Source organism: Choloepus didactylus, chromosome 2, assembly GCF_015220235.1.
Source record: "Choloepus didactylus isolate mChoDid1 chromosome 2, mChoDid1.pri, whole genome shotgun sequence".
Lineage (NCBI taxonomy): Eukaryota > Metazoa > Chordata > Mammalia > Pilosa > Megalonychidae > Choloepus > Choloepus didactylus.
In genome coordinates this window covers 216812544-216829314 of record NC_051308.1, presented here as the reverse complement: position 1 = coordinate 216829314, position 16771 = coordinate 216812544, and the positions used below count along the sequence as shown (strand labels likewise).

Sequence of the window (16771 nt, the reverse complement as noted above, 5' to 3'; positions counted from 1 at the left end):
ATCTTCTTGACCAAAAGGGGGATGTGAAAGGAAATGAAATAAGCTTCAGTGGCAGAGAGATTCCAAAACGAGCCGAGAGATCACTCTGGTGGGCACTCTTACGCACACTTTAGACAACCCTTTTTAGGTTCTAAAGAATTGGGGTAGCTGGTGGTGGATACCTGAAACTATCAAACTACAACCCAGAACCCATGAATCTCGAAGACAGTTGTATAAAAATGTAGCTTATGAGGGGTGACAATGGGATTGGGAAAGCCATAAGGACCACACTCCACTTTGTCTAGTTTATGGATGGATGAGTAGAAAAATAGGGGAAGGAAACAAACAGACAAAGGTACCCAGTGTTCTTTTTTACTTCAATTGCTCTTTTCCACTCTAATTATTATTCTTGTTATTTTTGTGTGTGTGCTAATGAAGGTGCCAGGGATTGATTTGGGTGATGAATGTACCACCATGTAATGGTACTGTGAACAATCGAAAGTACGATTTGTTTTGTATGACTGCGTGGTATGTGAATATATCTCAATAAAATGAAGATTAAAAAAAAAAAAAAACAAAAACCAATGGCTGAGAGGCAGGAGACCTGGGTCTGGATGCAGCTTTGCCCCTAACTGACCGAGTGACCACAAGATGGTGTCCTGTCTCTCAGCAGGCTCTCCTGGAGTCTGTGATGCTGACGGCACATCCAGCTGGGCTGAGTCTCCAACCCAGGGAGGACTTTCCTACTCCAGCACTCGTTGTCCCTTCCTTCTTCTCTCTGAGGAGTTGTAGTCCCTGACTCTGAAAGCTACCCCCTTCTTAAACATGTGGCCCTTCTCCAAGCACCATGCTCCTCAGCCCTGTCTCCGCTCACTCCCTGTCTGCCTTTGTGCTCCTTTTCCTTGGCCAGCCTGGAGCCCTTTCTCCCAGCTGGTTGTTCACTCTCTTGTCAGCACTGCAAATGCCTGGCTCTGCCAGATGGTGTTTGACTTTGAGCTGGAAACAATCCACTCTGTGCTTCAGGTTGGTCTGGAGGAAACCCCAGGCCCCTCCAACACTCAGATTTCATCCCATTGAGGCCCACAGCTGGGGGAGCTCACCAGGATCTGGGCTTTGTGCCTTCATCTCCAGCCTCTTGAAAAGTCTGCCACTGACATGACATCAGGGTGGGTATCCCCCGGGCCTCTGGTCCCAAGGGTTGACCCTTCCTTCCCCCAGTTCATCAAATTCAGTAGTGGTGGTGGTGAGCAGCATTTTGCAATAGTCAAAAATATTATATAGATGTTAAAATTTTTGAAAACAGGTAGAAGACTGTTCTATTCTGTATCTAGGGTAAAAAAAAGCAGTCATAATTTTCATCAAGGTAGAAAAGATAAACAAAGGAAAATGAACACATTTCAAAATAAAAGTCCTTCTACCGCTACCTCCTGCCAAACTGCATCTGTTCACATCTGTGTCTGTTCCAACCCTGACACCCATCACCCCCTCTTCCCTTATGTGGTTCAGGATTCTCAGGGGAGATTGGGTTGAATCCACCGTGTCCCAAAGGAAAAATAACCGTATCCTTATGGGGAATGATGATTCAGCACCTCGGTCAGCACCCACCCTCTGCGCTACAGGTAAAGCCTAGGGCAGGAGCTTTTGTAACGGACCTCCTGGGATGCACTTGGACATGGTGAACAGAGCAGGGCCCAGGCAGGAGGGGAGAAAGCTAGGAATGCTGTCCAGGTGTGAGCAGTCAAGCATCCCGGGATGGCCTCTCTGACAGGAGGGAAGACCCCATCTCCAGAGCTCCTGAACTGAGCTCTGTGCTGCTGAGAGAAGTTACCTCTGTTGTTTTCTGCCCTTTGTCCCCAGAGAGAAGGGCCAGGAGCTAATGGCCTTGTTAGGTGCTGAGAAGATGAAGCCCTGGGACCCAACATTAGACTTACAGTATCCTGGACCAGCAGATGGAGGACTCTGGCAACCAGTGAATTAGATCTCTAACCCCTCCCCATTATAAATGGGGATGCTGAGGTCAAGGGAGGGAGAGGGACCTGGTTAGGGTCACGTGGTGTCCTCATGAGTCTACCGCTGCCCCTACCTGGGAGACACATGAGGCTTGGCTCATAGTTAGACTTGGCTCACAATTGCACAATTGCATAACTGCACAATTCTTGGCTTAAGCTCCCACTCTGAATCCCTGGTTGACCACAGTTCTGGGTGGCTGCCACCCCTCACTTTAGGGTTCCCACCAAGTAGAGTAGCATTTCCGTGGAGGCCAGTGAAGAGTTTGACTTTAACTTTGGATGGGCCTGGGTCTGATTCCCAGCTCTGCTGAGAACTGGCTGTGAGTCTTCTGCGAAGTAATGTTTCCCCACTCAGACACTGAGAAATGCATACCAACCTCATGGGCTTGTTTCTACTGGGGAAGTGACAGACTCATGCTTAGAGGCCATCTCCCAGCCCTTGCCTACTCCCTGCCTCCTCTTCTATTGTGCAGCAATGTTTCAGTCTGTTTCCATTCCACAACCAGGCAGAGATGATAGGTCTAATGAAAATGCCTGATGAGAGCTTAAACCTAGAAACTGGGAAAAAGCAGTCCCAGATACTTATTGGGGCAGGAAACTCTCAGTGGCAGGACCCCCTCCCCCAGGGTGGACAAATACCCTACTCAGGGATCACAAACTAGTCTCTCTTCTCCGCAGTGAATGGGGAATGCAGATGACCACTGACCCTGACCTAAGCAGTTTGGCCTTCCTGGGAGACATGCCTGCTCTTTTGGACCCTTTGTGCTGGGTAATAAAGTGATCATTTGCTGAAAGTTTCTGTTGTGCCTGAGTCTGTGTTCCCATGACCCACAACTTGCCTCACAGTCTCGATGGTTGGGTAAGGTATAAAAAGAGCTAGCATTTTGCCTGCCGACCACAAACAGGGACTCAGAATGGGGTACTGTCTTTCTATCCATTATTTCCTGCTCTGAGGAAGATCCCTGCTGACTTCTGCCTTCTCCCCAAGGCTGGGCTGCCTTTGTTTTCCCTCTTGCCTGTGTTAAATGTGGGGTTCCTGGTATCAGCCTGCCATCCAAAGATCCTTTCATTCAGGAATTCTCTGGACACTTAGGCAAATACACTTCTTGGAGGCACCCTGATTTCTCCAAGTCCTCAGATGGGAATACAAATTAGGTCCCTATAGGTGATGGAAAAGTTTTGGTAATGGATGGTGCTGATGGTAGCCCAACACTGTGAATGTATTGACACCACTGAATTGCTCACTTGAAAGTAGTTAAAATAGGAAACTTAATGTTGTATATGTTTGTTAGTTTGAATCTATTATGTACCCCAGGAAGAGTCATATTCTTTAATGCAATCTTGTGGGGCAGACCTATTGTGGGTGGCATCTTTTGATTAGGTTATTTCCATGAGCTATGACCCACCCAACTGTAAGTGAGACCATTTGATTAGATTATTTCCATGGAGATGTGGGCCGCACCCATTCAAGGTGGGTCTTGATTAGTTTACTAGAGTCCTTAAGAGAGCTCTGGAGCCTACACGGACCCAGATGCTTGGAGATGCAGAAAGACAGACATTTGGAGATGCTAAGCTAAAAGATGAAGCCCAGAGTTTGCCCTGGAGAAGCTAAGAGAGGACCCCAAGATGCTTAGAGAGAAACACCCTGGGAAAACAAGCAAGGATGCACAGAAGCTGAGAGAAAGAAGCTAAGAGAGACAGAAGCCCAGAGACATTTTGGAGAAAGCCACTTTGAAACCAGAACCTGGGAGCAAAGGACTAGTAAATGCCAGCCACGTGCCTTCCCAGCTGACGGAGGTTTTCCGGATGCCATTTACCTTTCTTCAGTGAAGGTATCCTCTTGTTGACGCTTTAGTTTGGACACTTTTATGGCCTTATAACTGTAAATTTGTAACTTAATAAATCCCTTTTATAAAAGCCAATTCATTTCTGGTATTTTGTATAATGGCAGCTTTAGCAAACTGCAACAGTACGCTACCACAATAAAAAGTTTAAAAAAAATTAGGTCCCTATGGTTACTCCCAGACACTTGGAAACTGGGAATGAAAACTGGGAAGCAGCCATCACTTCTTGGGCCTGGTGCTGAGGCTGAGTGGGGAAAAGGGGAGGAAGGACTGTGTTTTGGGGGGCATATTCCCCCCATAAGAGAAGACAGGGTCCACTGAGCAAAGATGGAAGGGCGAAGCTTTGGGGAAGCTGCTGGGATCTGAGAGCAGAGATACTCTTGTCTCAGAATCGCCTTCATCATTTCTCTACTGTAGTCTGGGGAACTCTCCACCAGCCAATCAGAGACTTCTCCCTCTGTCCCTGCCAAGAGCTCTTCCCTCATTCTTGTTCATGTCCCTCTTCCTAGAACTCCCAAAACAAGTCAACACCTGGGGTCGTTCCCTCTCTTCTCTTCCCATCTCCAGGTCATAGGTAACGATCCACCTGGTGCCTCAGCCTTCAGTCTAACCTCCCTCATTCTGCAAGTGAGGAACTGAAGAATGGACTTTTGGGGAATGAAGTGAGTCAGGCAGAGCTGAGATAGGTTCTTTTTCTGAGGCTGCTGCCCTACACAACTGCAGGGGCACTAGTGGCCTTCCCTTGACAGTGTACCCAGCCTGTGTCCATATACAGGGTCCTGCCTGACCCCTGGCCAGGCTGCAACTCCATCAGTCAGAGACGGATGGACCTTCTTCAACACAGAAGACCTGGGGACCATCCTGGACCAGGTGTTCTACTCCTTCACAGGGCACAAGGAGAAAGATAGACTCCTTAGGGTCAGAATCATCCCAGAGGTTCAGAAAACCCACACAGCTGCAGGTATGACTCAGGGAGTCAGCAGGAGGGAGAGGCAAGTTCTCTCTAAGTGCACTGCCCTTTACAGCTTACCAAAAAATCATGTGAGGTTAATGTTATCTCCATTTTCCATAGGGGAAAACTGAATTCCAGAGAGGTTAAATCATTTTTTCTGAAGTCATACAGTAGTGGAGCCTGGATTCAAGCCCAGATCTGTGTGATTCCAGAGCCCAGGCTCTTGCCACTGCCTCCTCTACTTGTTCCCAAGGATAACACCACCCTCTCTTTTGGGCAAAGACTGACCCCCCAGATGGGTTTAAGATTCTCTACCCAGTAGGGTTGTTTTGTGGCCTGGCCAAGTTAATGTGTATATACTTCCTGGGACAGAATAGGGGAGCTTTTGTGTTTGTCAAAATGAATGGAACTGACCACTGACATCCTGTAACTTTAATTTAATACAAATTCATCATAACTCACAAAATGGGCAACATTTTAAATAAAAATACTCTTGGGGATGACCCAGAGATCTGGTAGCTGAAGGAGTGTGGTGGGGTTGAGGATTCTTCCCACTGAGGGGAAGCCCCAGTGGGCAGCAGTTGTGAGGTGGGAACTCCCCAAGTTGAGCGCTTCTGGTGCCCTTGGAACAGGTGTGGTCAAAGACCCCAAGTTCAGAATCTGGACCCCAGGACTAGAAAGAAAAGCCAAGGCTGGGGGACATTTCAGTTTGGTTCTCAGGTCCCAGCCCCAGCAGGGATGATACCTCAAGTATAGGCTGCCCCAAAATTATGCCTAGAGGCAGACTCCAGGCTCTCCTGGGTTCTTCAGTGTTGGATGCTGTGATGAAAACTGCAGATGGGTTTGCACAGCATCCATTCCAGCTTTCTTTTGCTAAGTCTGGAAAGATGAAAATGACAAAACCCAGACTCCCTTGCAGCTAAGGTTCTGGATCTGGCTTAGGTGTCCCCAAATAGATACATCAGACAGACTTGGATTCAAGAACTGAGTTAAGTGGGAGAGAGGCAGGCCTCAGCAAATACATTGGCTGCCTGGATGTTGGCAGAGGAAGCTCAGTTCTGTAGTCAGTGACTTCCTGACACTGCAGCTTCCCGCAGGTGTGAGCAGCTTTCCTGGTCATAACAGACACATGATGAGTCTGGGAGCAAAGAATCTTCTCCTCTAGCATTTCCAATGATTCTGCAAGTTATCAGGGACCTGGGAATAAATTCTCCTCTGCTTGAACAAGCTGAAGCGGCTCCTGCTGTTTGCAAATGGATCCTGACTGAGACAGATGCCAAGTCTGATGACTTGGGGGTTCTAGCCAGTGGCACCTCCCAGTGCTCAGGTCCTGCCTAAAACAACTGCTTCTAGCAGCCTCCCCACACCCTAGTTGGTCACAGTGGTCTAGGTGACAAGGGCTGGCCAGACCCTTGCCCAGAGCTGATTGGGAACCTGATCATCAGTGATGCTTGTCCCGCAAGTGCCTCTGAGCCAATAGGCTCTGCACCAACCTTGGGGTGTGCCTTCACCCTGCCCTTAGGCCAGTGGGCAGGTAAATTACATGTGGGCTCAACTGCTGGATGCCTTCCACACATCAGTACCCTCTCACAGGTAGCACAGCATCATCTCTGACCTACAGATCAGTAGGAAAAGAAGGAACCATGCAGCTCATGGTCTGAGGGTGGTTCTCAGAAAATCCCAGGCCCAACTACTGCCTGTGTCCACTGTGGTCTGCGGTCAAGAGTCAAATGGCCCATCACTAGCTTGGTCAGGGGCAAGACTTAGGTCATGGGGCATAAGAGGGTTCTGTGTCTTTTTGGGTTGGCCCATCTACTAGCAACATTCTGACACATCCTGAGTCCAGGGCATCTGGTCAGGAGGGAGATATGGGGGTGGGATGCAGGTGGGGGCAAGCCCTGCCTCTGAGAGGATGGGGATGAGGGTTGGGCAAGGCTTGATCATAAGAGAAGCCACGTGACATCCTTGGACCAAACCTGCATCCCCATCAAGGTCAGTGCTACAGAACATCAGTGCTGGGGAAAGCCCAGGAACCATGGGACACAGCCTCCATTTGACAGATAGGGAAATGGAGGTTGAAGGGTAAACAGGTGGCCTGAGGTTTCAGGATGGCCAAGCCCGGCCATAGTCCAGGTCTCCTGTCTCCTGGGCAGGGCTCTTGCCTACGACCATGGCCCCAGGAGGCTGTGGTCTCCTGCGGCCCGCGCTAGATACGGATGGTGTTGATCCGTAGCGGCTGCACATTCTTGCCATTGGCGTGGCTCTGGCCGGGGCTGAAGTAGGAGCAGAGCTTGCCGGGGAACTTCTCGCGGAAGGTGTAGAGCCAGGACATGTCGTCCGCGTTGTAGAAGATGAGCAGGCCTTGGTCATAGTCCAGGAAGACGCCCACCTTGTCAAGCTTGTCGCGGACGTTGAGCCGCGTCCAGGGCTCGGTGCAGGCACTGTACTGGTTGCCATCGTGCATGACGATGCAGTAGAAGCCGCGGCTGGGCTGGATCTGGATGCTGCCTTTGCGGCTGGCGGCCTCGTGTGCCAACCCGATCACCCACTGGGTCTTCTCCGCCACCACCACCTCCCAGTAGTGGACGCCACTACTGAAGGCCTCGGAGCCCAGCACCGACACCTCCACATCAAAGCGCTTGGGTGAGTCCTGCAGCGGCTGAGGGTGCAGGTTGCCGTAAGCCACGATGGTGCAATCGTCACTCAGGATCAGGCGCTGGTGGGCTGTGCCCGGGTCCAGGGTCAGCGCAGCTGGCACTGCGGGGGAAGGAAGGGAAGGAAGGAGCAGGGGGAGATGAGAGGCGAGAAGTCTGTGGACCCGCTATGCGGCGCCTTCCTGAGGGCAGGGTTCTGGTCCCCAGGAGGCCACCAACACAACTCTGCCCTCTGGGCCTCAGCTTCCTCCTCTGCAAAACGGAAGGCTGATTGAAGTCCTTCCACATTTAAATTTGGCTCCTGGGGAGCAGGGGCTATAACTGCTTGTCTACTGTGGGATACTTAGGGCAAGGCACATAGTGGGCAAGACACATAGTAAGCATGCCACAATGTTTGCAGAATGAACCGGTGAGTGAATGAGGTCCAGGATCAAGGAATTGCAGAGGTGGAAGGTAGTTTACAGATTATCCAGGGGCTCCTGTCCCCTAGGGGGTGATTTGAAAATTTGTGGGGATGTTTTGGGTTGTCTCCAGGGATGCAAAATACCCTGAAGGAAATGCACAGGACATTCCCACACAAGCAAGTTTTGGTTCACGCCACCACCACCATCACCCCCACCATGATTTCCGGATGTTCAACCAGACATTCATGTGCATGAAATATCTTTCTTACAATGATCTGAAACTATAATCTAACTCCATTTTATGTATAAACATGAAATAATTTTTGCACAGTTTTAATATATGCTGAATACTTTGAAATGCAACTACCATGTAAACTGAGGGAAGACAGAATCTCTTTTGTTTGGAACTTCACTGGGAATTGTCCACTTTTTTTGGAAAATACATCTCTATGGCCAACACCCTTACCAATACAACCTGCCTATATCAGTCTGCATTTGAGGCAGAATGGTGTTTTTACCAATGGCGTGAACGTCTGCCTACTTCATTATGTTTTCTAATGTGGTTGTGCTCCAGCATGTACATACAAATAACTTCCTTCTATTTTCCTTTATATTATCATCAGAATATATATATAAATTAATTAATTAATTAATTTCTGAGGTTATGTTAAATTTGAGACATTACAAATGATTTGCTATGAAAAGTAGACTAAGATAGAAACCACTGATTCCAAGCCAACTCTTCCATTAGACAGATGGGAAACTGAGGCCCAGAAAGTATATGTAACTAATTTCAAGTCATCCAGCAAATATTGGCAGAGCTAGCCCTAAGACCCAGGGCTTATTGACTGGGTAGTTATTGGTGGAGCACCTGCTTTGTTCCAGGCATGCTCAGTGCCTGGTCCCTGCCCTCTAAGAATTCTCAGTGCTCCTCACCTTGACGATCAAGACCATCTACAATCTAGCCCCAGCCCTCTCTTCTAGCCTCTCTGTCACTCGCAGGTCCCTGCCCCTACTCAGACCCAATGCCTTCACTTCCGCTGTTTTCCCCCACCTCCTCTCTGCTGTGGCAATCACCCCCATGAGGCTCAGTTCAAAAGGCCCATCCTCTGGGAAGTCTTCCTAGCTGCCCAGCATCATGCTCACTCTCTCCTCCTAAACTTTGCTGTGTTTTCTCTTGATAAGGATGTAGTCTTCTGTATCACTTCATTTGCACCAGGAGGGCAGGGACTGTGTACTGCCCATCTGGGCTCTCCTTTGTGTGTCCAGTGCCCAGCAGAGGGCCTGGCATGGGTCAGGTTTCCGGAAAGGCTCAGTAAATTAAGTTGACCTTGTTTGTTTTGCTCTTGGGTCAGGCAGCAAAGGATGGGTCATTTGGCTCTGGGCTGGCCACACCGGCCGAGCAGGTTTGGTTCTCAAAATCTCGTAAACACTTGTCACTGCCTCTGTTTATTCTTTCCTCCCTAAGGGAGCTGATGATCAGTCAGAAGGAGAAGGGGAGACCTGGGATTGGCTCCCCTTGATCTGGCTGGCCGTTTCCAGGTCAGAGCAAGACAGAAGGGAGAAAAACGGGAGAAGAAGGAATCCTGCCACCAGTTCCTCCCAGTAAAGGCCTTTTCCATCCAGCTGTCTGGCTCCTGCCTTATCAGGTGAAGCAGGGATGTGGTTACACTATGTCGGAGCATCACTAAGCAGTCCCCCCACCCACTTCAGTCACCTCTATTGGCTGTGTACATGCACAGAAATAAAATATCCCAACCATGGTGACTGTCCCCAACAGGGAACAACAGCCAGTCCCTGAACCATGCTTCTGTTCATACATCCACTAACAAAGCTCACCATTGACTTACATCAAGCTCCTTCCATGATCACTGTCAGGGGTAAATTTAGTTTTGCATTTTGTATTCCTCTTGGCTGTTCTTAGAACTCAGAGGGCTGTATGGAAACAATTAGCCCTGTGAATAGTGGGGTCAATGGAAACACAATTCTCTGTCTAGGGACATATAAGAGAGGGGGCCATGAGAAGAAACACGTGGAATGTGGAGATCTCCCACAGTGGGGTGGCAGGGTGATGGGGGAGGTGTGGTGGGAGGTGGAGGAGGGTGTGGGAGGTGTGGGGGGGAAGAGCTGGGAAGAGAAGAACCCAGCCAGATACAGACGGGTCCGCCCCTACGGGAGGAAGGGGAGGGGGATGCAGATCATACTCAGGTGTCTATATCAGCGGCTCCTGTTCTAGAAGAGCAGAGCAGGCACACTGCCAAGGCGTGGGCAGCAACGGTTCTGAGGGCCACCTGGGAATCGGGGCCTTAATCTGAGGCTTGGGCAGAAGGATCAGAGTGGGGAAACTGGCAAGCAGGCAGCCGATGCCACGGATGAGAGGGGAGGACGCTCTAGGAGGCAGCCAGTGGGCTCTCAGTGATTCTGGGATTGGGCCAACAGAGCTGGGCTTGCAGGAAGTGGGAAATCCTGACCGCACTGGGCGCCAGCTCGTGGGTTCGCACCCGCACGGCCTGAAGTCCAGGACTGCTGGGGCAGGGGCTCGCCACCAAGTGGGCGGGCCTAGGGACGGGGCCTGCTGGTCCTGGTGGTGCGGGCATTGGAGGCGGGTCTAGGGGCGGAGGGGGGCTGATCCCCAGGGAACAGGGCCCACCACCCATGGGGTGGGACTGGGGACCCGGCTGGCGGGCTCATTACGTCGGGGGCGGGGCTTGACGGGTGCAGGCTCTTATACAGAGAGGGTTAAGGCCTGGCAGGGCCTGACACCGCGGCTGAGGTCCACCTCGACGGCCTCCTACCTCACCACAGACACAGGTCCTGTCTTCCAGGACTCCCTCCCGCCTCCCCGAGACTAGGGCGGGCAGAAGTCAAAGTCTTCACACCAGAGACAGACACGCAAGGTGGGGAGGGGAGGATGGTGGCATTCTTTCCCCTTCCGAGAAGTCCTCTGTGTAGGGACAGTTGATGTCCCCACCCATCCTCTTTCCTCAGGGGAGTTGACAGGCCCAGCTCAACAAACCCAGTCCCCTGGGGCTCACTATTTACAGGTCAGAGCGCTTTTCCAGGGTGTGGGATGCTGCATGTTTTACAAGAACAAAAAGCCAGGCAGGGAAGCAGCCTGTCTGGTCTCCAGGTGTATTCTCCATCAAAAGGCCTTCAGGAAGGAGCATGGGCTGTGGGGGCCCCAGGAAATGTCTCCCAGCCACCCCTCAGCCACATTGCACAGCCCCAAGCAGCAGAGAAACCCCTCCCAGTGCACAGTCCCAGCCACCATCACCACCGCTTGGCAAAGCGAGTGGTTTGTGCCTCTTTGTTCTCAAGGACAGGGGCTTGAAGCCTGCAGAAGCCTGAGAGAACAGGAAGTGCTGTCAGCTCTTTCCACTGATGCCACCATTAAAAAATCTGGTTCCTCAGGCCTTCCACCTACCCAGGCCCGCAGCTGGCAGCACGGCCACTCACAAACCATTTTCACATGTGGACATCACAGCAGCCCCAGGGACACAAATTATTGTATCCATTTTTTCAGAAGAGGAAACTGAGGCTCCAAGGAGAGGTCTCTGGGTTAAGTGGCTTGCTCAAGGAGCCACTCAGGGTACAGGCAGGGTTGGAACTTGAGCTGAGGTTTTTTTTCCACATCATGTTCTTTCCATTATGCGGCCCCAGAAAGCCTGTTCAGCAAGACTGAGGAGCCATCCGATGATTCATGATAATTATAACAAACACATATCAGGTACTTACTGAGTTCCTGGATTATTATTATCACAAATAAATCATTTCATTTCCCTCTTACACCTACCCTGAGTGATAAATGCAACTATTCCTGTTTTACATATGAGGAAACTGAGGCTCAGATAGGACAGTGATTTGCCCGGAGTCACACAGTTAGGCACCTAACATGCTGGGGCTCAAAATGACTGGATTCAGATAAACAAGAGGAGGGTGGTGGCAGGAAGAAGGGGAGCAGTGTCTGGAGTCCTGGGGAAAATGGGCCGCCTGGCCTGGCTGGGGAGGAGGTTTGTACCTGGGAGCTGGGGTGTGATAAGGTCAGGTAGGTAGAAAGGTCACAGCTGAAGAGACTTTCCAGTGCCAGGCTGAGGGGTGGAGAAGGCTGAGCTGGGGCAGGGGAGGCAGGCAGGACTCTGCTAGAATCCATAGGTTAGGGTCATAGAAGTGCCCATCCCTCCCGTCTGACAAAAGTGCCTTAGCACTGCCAGAGGAGCCAGAGTGGCTTCACCAGCCACACAAGCAGAGGGAGGGGCCCCGCCAAGCAGGTCGCTGCTCTTTGAACTCCCCAAGGGCCATTGTCCTCAGCAGGATGTTCAGGGCACACACTAACTGCTTTCTTCGCCCCTCACCTGCAGGCAGCTTCCTTTCTGGGGCAGCATTTCCCACTCGGGGCAATTCTGTTCCCTGTTTCCAGGGACATTTGACAGTGTCTGGAGACATATTTGATCATCACTGAGGGGTGGGTGCTATGGGCATCTGGTGGGTAGAGGCCAGGGATGCTGCTAAACATCCTACAATGCACAAGACAGCTCCCACAACGAGGAATCATCTGGCCCCAGTGATAGTGCTGAGGCTGAGAAACCCGCCTCTGGGGCAATCAGCAAATTCCTACATCCATTTACTCACTTGGGTGGGAGTCGAGAAGGGAGCACTAGTACCTCTATTTTACAGAGGAGGAAACTGAGGCTCAGAGGAGGAAGCGACTTGTCTAAGGCTATGCAGTAATTCCTTCCTTTGACAAATATTTATTGAGCCCTTACTTTATGCAGAGTACTGTTCTACTAGCAGAACTGGGACTAGGACTCATTCATTTATCAACAAAGCTATATACAGTGATGAGTCAGAGCTGGCCCCTGATCCATCAGAGCCCACAGTCCAGTGAGAGAGACAGCCACATAGCAAGACCAGGAAAGCCAGAGGCTACCTGGAAAAATCTGGGAAGGCATCCCAGAGGAGGTGTTTATACACTATGCCATGAAGGCTAGTAGGAATTAGCCATGCAAAGATTGAGGTTTGTGGGTAGTTTTCCAGGCAAAGGGAATAACATGTGCAAAAATATGGAAGAGGGAAAATATGGGCCATTTAACTCCTGAAGATGGTACAGTATAGCTGAGTGATATGGAGGGAGGAATGAGAAGTTGGCAGGGCCCAGACTGCACGGGGCCTTGAATGTCAGGTTGAGGTGCCTGGAATGCCTCTCTCAGCTGTGACAGGGAAGGACAGGGACAGGTGGCAGCTGAAGCAAAGAGAACTCCCAGGACCGTCTTCCTGAAGGGCTTCCCCAGGTCAGTGGCTGGGGAGGGACCAGAACCATACATAATGCTTTTTGCCCCCTTGAGTTGTGTTGCTTCATAGGCGTGTGGCCCTCACCTTGCTGGGTCCCAGTGTGGAGGTTCCTCCAAGGCTGGGAGTGCAGAGACCCTCCACCCCAACAGGATACCCCAGAGCCACCACCGGTCTGCTGGAAAAGGAGCCCTTCCCCCAGCTATTGCCCCTTTGCCTTTGAGGGTCAGGATTTAGGGGAACTAGGAGGCAACCTTCACTGCTGTGAAATCAGTAACCAGGAATCAAGTGAGGCCTCCAGTTGCCTCCCAGGGAAGAGTCCCATCTCTCAGTCCGGCATTCCCTCCCTTGGTAATCAGTCCTCAGCACCTCTCCACCCCTACCCAGAAGCCCGAGTCATTAACATCCTGTGATCATTCATATCCCTGCCCGCTGCCCACGGGCTGTGCCTCTGCAGTTCCCAACACCGGGGATTATCCGGATCCTCCTGCTGCCCCCGCCCCTTCCTTGACTGGCAAAGTCCTCAGTGTTTGGTGCTCCCCTACCTTGCCCCTCACCCCATCCACAGCCTCCTGTTGCCCCCTCTGGCCTCCCAGGGCACCGTGTGAGTGCCATGTGAGTCCCATGTAAGTCCCCTGTCATAGTCTTGTCCCGCTGGACTGTTAGGGTCTGTTTGCCCGTCGAGTGCCTTGAAACATGTTCAATGTTTGCAGATGAAAGAGTGAATCCGGACACGTGGAAAGAACTCTAAGTCTGGAGGCCCGAGGCCTATCGCCTGCCTGCTCCTGATTCCCGTGTGACCTTGGGAAGTCAGGGAGCCTCTGCGAGTCTCATCTCCCCAGCAGCCTTCCCGCATTGGCGTAAAGCCAGAGAATGGCCGGGTAGCTTGGTGGGTTGGGGCATGGGCTCTGGGGTCTGACAGGGTTTAAATCCTGGCTGTGCTGTTTTCAGGTTGTGACCGTGGATGGTTCCTAACAGCTCTGTGCCTCAGTTTGCTTATCTAATAGTCCCTACCTCTTGGGGAGAATTCCTTCCTATATCTGCCTGACAGTGCACCTGACTCAGGAACATATAAGGTTCCCTCTGCCAGCGGGCTTGAATCTGGCCCCTCCTAGGCTGTGTGATCGAGAGCAGGCATTGCGTCTCAGTCTACTGACTGCCAGGACACCACCTCTCTCTGTAAACCTCCCATCACCTGGTCCCCCTTCTTCATCTTGGCTGCTGACCTTGCTTCCTACCTCACTGGGAAAGAAGAAGCCATAGGAAGAGAGTTCCCATGAGCTCCCACCACCGCCCCACCTGTTTCGGTGCTCATTTATTCTGCCTTCCCCGGGATCCTAAAGATGAACTGTTTGGCTCCTGGCAGAGGCTGGTCCTCCAGCCAAGCAGACCCCACCCCTGGGTGGCAGTCGACATTATCACCCCAACAACTAACTAACTCACTCTCACTCTCTCTCCTTCATATTCAGTTCTGCCCTCTCTATTGGATCTTTCTCATATTCCCACAAATATGCTGTTATTTCTTCCATCTTAAAAAAAAGCTGCTGCCACATTTTCTCTCCTTCCCTTAAGTAAAACTCCTTGAAACCATTGTCTGCATCTGCTGTCTCCGCTTGCTCTTCTTATTCCCTCTTGGACGGGCTTCCATCAGGTTTGTCACCCTATAACCCCACCCACACAGTTCTTGCCAAGGTCACCAGTGACCTCCACATTGCTAAACCTGTAGAATGATCAGTTCTCGGTCCTCCTGCACTTGGCTTAGTGGTCTTGACGCAGGTGACCAGTCCATCTTCCTGGAAACACTGTCTCACTTGGCTTCCAGGACATACCCAGAGTTCCCTCCGACCTCTCTGGCTGCTCCCTCTCGGTCTTCTCGGCTGGGTTCTCCTCCCATCCCTGACTTCTAGGCTTGCCTTGGGCTCCAAATGTTAGTGTTCCTGTCTCTAGGTGATCTCATCCAGGCTTACTGAATACCATCCACACACGGACACAGCCCGCCCTGACCACTCTTCTGTCCTCCAGACTTGTAATGCCAACTGCCTTCTCAACATCAGCACTTAGACATCTACTAGTCATTAGATTCCCCCCAACTTGCTCCTCCCAAGCCTTTCCCATCTCTGATAATGGTAACTCCATCCTCCTAGTCACCTAGGCCAAAATACTTGCTGTCTTCCTTGTCTTCTCTCATTCTCTCACACCTGAGATCCAACCCCTTAGCAAATCCTACTGGCTCTACCTTAAAATATATATCCTAGATCTGACCACTTCTTACCACCACCCTGCTCCAAGCCAACATCCCCTCTCACCTGCACTATTGCAGTAGCCTATGAATCAGTTTCCCAGCCTCCATCTTTGTCCCCCTTCAGCCTCTTCTTAACCAGCAGCCAGAGAGATTCTTCAAAAGTTTAAGTCAACTTATGTCACTCCACTGCCCCAAACCTTCCAATGGCTCCCATCTCTCAACGTACATGTCCTGGCCTACAGGCTTCCATGGTCTGGCCCCTGCTACTCTCTGACTTCCTCACCTCCACTCTCCCCCCTCACTCACTCCACTCCAGCCACACCAGCCTCCTTACTATTCCTTGAACATGCCAGGCTCCCTCCACCCCAGGGCCTTTGCACTCGCTGTTCCCATTGCCAGGAATACTCTTTCCTTAGGTACCCAAGTGGTTTACTCCCCTTCTTCCTTCAGGTCTTTACTCCAATTCCTCCTTCCCAGGGAGGCTTTCTAACTGGATCCCCTATCTAAACTCTATTCTACCTCAACACTCTCTAACTCTTCCTTAGCCTTTACTGTAAAGTATATATTTATTTATTTATTTTTTGTTTACTTTTGCTCTCATGCCTTAGAATATAAGATCCATGAGGGCAGGAATTTTTGCCTGTTTTGCTCACTGCTATATCTCCAGTGCCCAGAACAGTGCCTGGTGCAAGGTAGGTGCTTGAGACATACTGTGCATAGAGAATGAATGAATGAGCCACCCAGGCCTCAGTCCCTTCATCTGGAGAATGGGCATTCTAACAGAGCCCACCTCACAGGGTCTCATGAGGATTCACTGAGCTGCATGAAGGTGATGTGTTCCATTCCTCAGCCCTGCCCCTGTGCTGTATTTGAGGCAGGATGCTGGGCTGGGCTAGGACATGCCCCACTGGCTCCGACCCATGGCAGCCCTTGCCTCTACCTGGGTCCTCTCAGGGAGTGGCAAGCAGAGCCTTACCTGGGTGGATGTCCTGGAACAGGGACTTCCAGATGGTGTACTGCAGGGGCCCTGTGTACTTGGAGGTCGGGAAATCTTCGTATGTCAGGTTGGTCTCGTGGACCTTCCCCTTGAGCCTGGAAGGAAAGCAGGAGAGCAGGCTGCATTAGGGGCTGGATTCCTGCCCCCCCCCCACCAACTTGGGGCCCCTGCAGCCACCTTCAGGGTCTTGGGTGTGATGTCAGCTGGACCCAGGGCCAAGTGCCTGCTTGGGCCACTTCCCACTTCTCCAGCTATTAGCCTCATTTCCTCATCTTTAAGATGGGAATAAATGACAGCATCTGCCTCACTGGCTATAAGGATTACATGGCATAATGCATATAAAATGCCTAGCACAATGCTTGGCTCATAGCACTGAAACAGTTAACTATCAGTGTTAATCATCA

At 51.1% G+C, this 16771-nt stretch overlaps 1 protein-coding gene across 2 annotated transcripts in view; it reads right to left on the bottom strand.

The window, feature by feature from the left end:
• Positions 1-5211: 5211 nt before the first annotated feature.
• The window catches only part of TRIM62 (tripartite motif containing 62), an 88815-nt gene continuing 77255 nt past the window's right edge, over positions 5212-16771 (bottom strand). For both annotated transcript variants that reach the window (XM_037827811.1, XM_037827810.1), the window contains 2 exons: positions 16347-16462; positions 5212-7541 (listed from right to left, as the gene is read on the bottom strand). In XM_037827811.1, coding sequence (XP_037683739.1) covers positions 6991-7541; positions 16347-16462 — 667 coding nt within the window. In that variant the 3' untranslated portion in view covers positions 5212-6990. The remainder of the gene's footprint in view (positions 7542-16346; positions 16463-16771) is intronic.